This window comes from Papilio polytes, unplaced genomic scaffold (assembly GCF_000836215.1).
Source record: "Papilio polytes unplaced genomic scaffold, Ppol_1.0 DF821400.1, whole genome shotgun sequence".
Lineage (NCBI taxonomy): Eukaryota > Metazoa > Arthropoda > Insecta > Lepidoptera > Papilionidae > Papilio > Papilio polytes.
The window spans coordinates 2,341,805-2,345,912 of NW_013527804.1; the positions used below are offsets into that span (position 1 = coordinate 2,341,805).

A 4,108-nucleotide genomic window follows, 5' to 3' on the forward strand; every position below is an offset into this window, starting at 1 on the left:
CTATCTTATCCGGTAATGTTAGTTGAGTCTTTGCGAATTCTGCCACATCTTGCTCTGACATTTTCTGAAAGAATATGGGAAATCTTGTAATGTGTTGAAAATATCTAAAAAGAGATGATGGATTGCGTGAAAGGTCACATGATCAAGAAGGAAGTGGTGACTGAGATGACGGGTGATAGAGTTATTTGGAGGACGAAAACCCGTTACTCCGACCCTAAACCTAGGTAACGTGACACAGAATAATAATTTATTGTCAAAAACACAAAAGACACTAGAGCAAGGCTACATGGTCTTTTTAAATCAACATTATTGAACACTGGTAGAGTCTGCAGATATTGTCCACTCGCTCTGTGCGTCACGACCACATGAAAGACGTGATGAAGTAATTTGACCTACAGTGTAATGCATGTTTGAGACGGAGGACGAGTCTAGTCTTTCCTTTCCCACTGTTTTCCTATAAGTTGAGACTACCAGGGGAATGTGTATGAAGGAATGCTTGTATACCTTAAGGAACCTATCCTTGCAATGTTGCACGAGTTCTTGTTCCCTGCCCGCGAAGAGGTTGAGTCCGACTGGGAGTAGCCGCTTGAGGCACGCCACCATCAGCGATGCCTGTACCTCCTTATCCTTGTCGCGCTTCTTGTCTCGGTGCTTCTTCTTTTTCTGCATAGTTAAGGTATTAAATTACATTCCCACTTAAAATTAATACCATACAGTAAGTAAAGTCGTTCTAGAGGGAACATCTTTGTCCTCTTGTGTGTTGATTTGGTGTGATGAGGGCGTACAGTTAGTGGAAATCTCTTTACATACAACCTCTCCCCTGTTAGTTTTTAAATTGATGCGTTTATTAGCTAATCAGGTGGCCGCTTCCTAGTTTATTATGTTTTTGTCCTTATAAAATAGTAGAAACAAATGTTTTACTTACGTAACTGGCTGAAAACAATCTTTGCAAAACATGAAACATAAATATAAAGTTTATAAGGAAGAAAAGAGACGAAGTTACCTTTCCACCACCTTGAGGTGTCCCATCCACGATGGTGGTAACCCGCCTTGTAGCTGTAGGCATTATGAGCACCTGTGGTCCAACACGAAAATGCACTCTAAGACATACAGAATAAAGTACAAAACACAACGACCCGTTGGGGCAGAGTTCACATCATGCTGTGAGTTTACATATTGAAGATTGACATAAATTGTGCGAAAAGATTTTGTGCTATAGAGAAAGACTTTTGTTTTTTTTGGCTGATATTACAACTATACGGTAAAATAATATTAAATTGACGTTTCTACTAAAAAAAAGAAGAAATTAATAACCATCCTACAAAGTAATATGAGATATCTTCACGATTACAAGTATGAAAGTTTTGTATGTAACGCTTAAACTCAAAAACTACTGGACCGATTTCAAAAATTCTTTCACTACTAGAAAGCCATTTTATCACTGAGCGACATAGACTATTTTATATCGTTACAAATGATTACAAAACGAAATATTTTCATTTTCAAATAATCAGCACAAAACAACAAAAGTATAGAATCACAAAAGATACAGAATTTTCATATGAATTCTGAAATCTTTGACAAATGTTATATAAAGAAATAAGAATTAGTTACAACTTACCATATTATCAATTTCATTAGCAGATATAAAGTTTTGTTCTTCCTTCAAGAAATATTGACTCTTTGACCAAATGTTGAATATCTCTGCTACATGATTGTAAAGCTCTTCTGCCTCTGTAAAAAAAACCCAATTTTAAAAAAAGAAATACAATCGAAGCCAAAACTTTCACAGACGAAAGAGACAACATAGTGTTATCTCTATTTAGTCAAAGAGTGTGATAGAGATGACGTTATTTGTCATATTTCGCGAGTAACAATTACGGTTATACCGTACTTTTAAGTACAATAAGAACAATTTAGATGAGTACATATAAGGAAAAACTATTTATGTCCAAAGATTTAATAAATATATCAATTTCTGTCATCGAGGGATTCGAGATAAAAAAAAAACTAAGTCTGTGTCATAGGCATCCCCAGGAGAGGTAGGAGGAGACAGCGGCCCTTCACTAGAGATACCATTATTGAAAAAATAGACATAAAAATAGCAGTGAATCAGACTATGTTAATGACTAGCTGTTGCTCACGGAGACAGTCGCGTAAATTAAAAAAAAAATGCTGTGATCAATCTCTGTGCTGATTTTAAACAACCCTTTAGCAGTTTTGTAGTTATTTGGCAAAACAAATTTTCAATATTTACCTGGCACATTGTTTCTAAGCCAATGATTCCTCTGCAGATCTACATATTTGATGAGTAGTGGATAGAATGAATAGATATCTCGCACCAGCAGCTGCCAATCTTCTTGTATCTGAGACTCCACTTGGGATGTATCATCCGTAGAAGACTGGAAACAGAGAAATAAGACATAGGTTAATTTAATCAGGATTTTGTTGACTTTTAAATGTCATCATGTAAGACTTTAATATCAAGTTGTTTTCTTATAGCTGCAGTTTTAACTAGTTCCCCTTTTAGATTTAGGACAAAGACTCTTTATATCCTTAGTGACTTATTAAAACTAAGGGTCTTTAATTAGTGCAGCATTTAGAACCAAAATGAACGATTTAAGCAAATATCAAGCATGAATCACACATTTCTTTAGAAAACATTGCTATAGGTCATAATAATGTTATTTTGAAGTAAGTACTAATATTAGCATTTGCTAAATTTATAATCAAGTTTTGAATTTTCCGTCAAACAAAAGTTTTCCACAATTTTCTTTATTAATGATTTTTTGTCTACTGCAATGATGTACTTAACGTATACCTTTATAAAACCTCTCAAGCTCTCCTCCTTATGGAACATCGTGTCTGTTCGTTTCCTGACTCTCTCCGCCAGAGGGAGGAAGGAGTCTCTCAACAACTCCTCGGAACTGTTGATGATGATTTGCTGCGTGTACGTCGCGATGCGAGTCATCCACGGCGCACTCTCATTGCCTATGTTCTTCTTTATTAGTTTCAACACATTCTTGAGAAGTTGGTTCATATGTTCTGCTGTTACCATTGTCACGTGGTTCCTGGAAGTAAATACTTGCATATACACAGTATTTATCAACGACATAGTATTGGGTAGATTACGGTTTATAAAACTTCCAAAAGTTGTCCAATTGAAAAACACTGGAATCCACGAAATATCCAACGGAAGTCGATGGAAGAAAATTTGAGGCTTCACATGTTATAAATAGAAATGTTTATTGAGACTATGAACAGTTTGGCGATCTTTGAAGGGTTTTGTAAAATATTTGTTTTCTTACCCTCCAGTAGGTGTAACATTATCAGGTCCCTGTGCCCACCAGAATGGCAAATAAGAGCACAAGAGTGGTAAAACAACATCAATGATGTGCGGCGCCTCATTGTATGTTTTATCAGATTCCACGAACTGATCGACTTCATTCAGTATTGTTTCTAACGTTGGCATTGATTGCTCCATCTTGGCCATTATATCTGTAAAAAAAATCAAATAAAATAGTTACAAATTAAAAGTACTTTGATGTCTAGTCAAATGAGCAAAAGTTAAATCAATGTAAGTTCCAAATTGATAAATTTTAAGGCCTGTCCCATCACTGGCTGATACAGGCTCAGATAGCTTAAAAGTGACGTCACTGTCAGATAAGGTAACAAAATCCGATATTACCATCACACATTTTTACGTTCCATTGTTGTCAGACAATTAACAATTTAGTGGGATACTCCCTTAGTCTTTTAAACCTTTAGTATTTCAAAGTCACCGTGACCAAAGAGAGTGAATAAATTTAACCAATAAAATCATTGAATTTAATATAAGGTAATTAACAAAACCTTGAGCCTCCAAGGAGTGATCAGCGATACGATTGAGTAGGGAGAACTGATTGTGTTTGTTGAGATGTGGCTCCAGGAACGCCACCGGGAACGTAGAGCTGAAGGCGCCTAGACAAGAACCCTGTAAATAGCAGAATACAGTATTGACAGTGTAATATAGGTGTTGTGTAAGTAATTGTAAATACGAGTAATAACACAACAGGACAAATAAATAGAAGAATACGGCACCAGTAGTAGTAGGGGAGCCGAAGCGGGG

The 4,108-nt window shown here is 36.0% G+C and overlaps 1 protein-coding gene across 1 annotated transcript in view; it reads right to left on the reverse strand.

Annotated features, from left to right (window-relative positions):
- LOC106108707 (ryanodine receptor 44F) overlaps positions 1 to 4,108 on the reverse strand; it is a 100,506-nt gene that overhangs the window by 23,408 nt on the left and 72,990 nt on the right. Inside the window, exons 78-85 of the mRNA XM_013289967.1 lie at positions 3,853 to 3,973; positions 3,309 to 3,498; positions 2,822 to 3,071; positions 2,258 to 2,402; positions 1,622 to 1,734; positions 1,004 to 1,075; positions 505 to 663; positions 2 to 64 (exon numbers count right to left, since the gene is read on the reverse strand). Coding sequence (XP_013145421.1) covers positions 2 to 64; positions 505 to 663; positions 1,004 to 1,075; positions 1,622 to 1,734; positions 2,258 to 2,402; positions 2,822 to 3,071; positions 3,309 to 3,498; positions 3,853 to 3,973 — 1,113 coding nt within the window. The remainder of the gene's footprint in view (position 1; positions 65 to 504; positions 664 to 1,003; positions 1,076 to 1,621; positions 1,735 to 2,257; positions 2,403 to 2,821; positions 3,072 to 3,308; positions 3,499 to 3,852; positions 3,974 to 4,108) is intronic.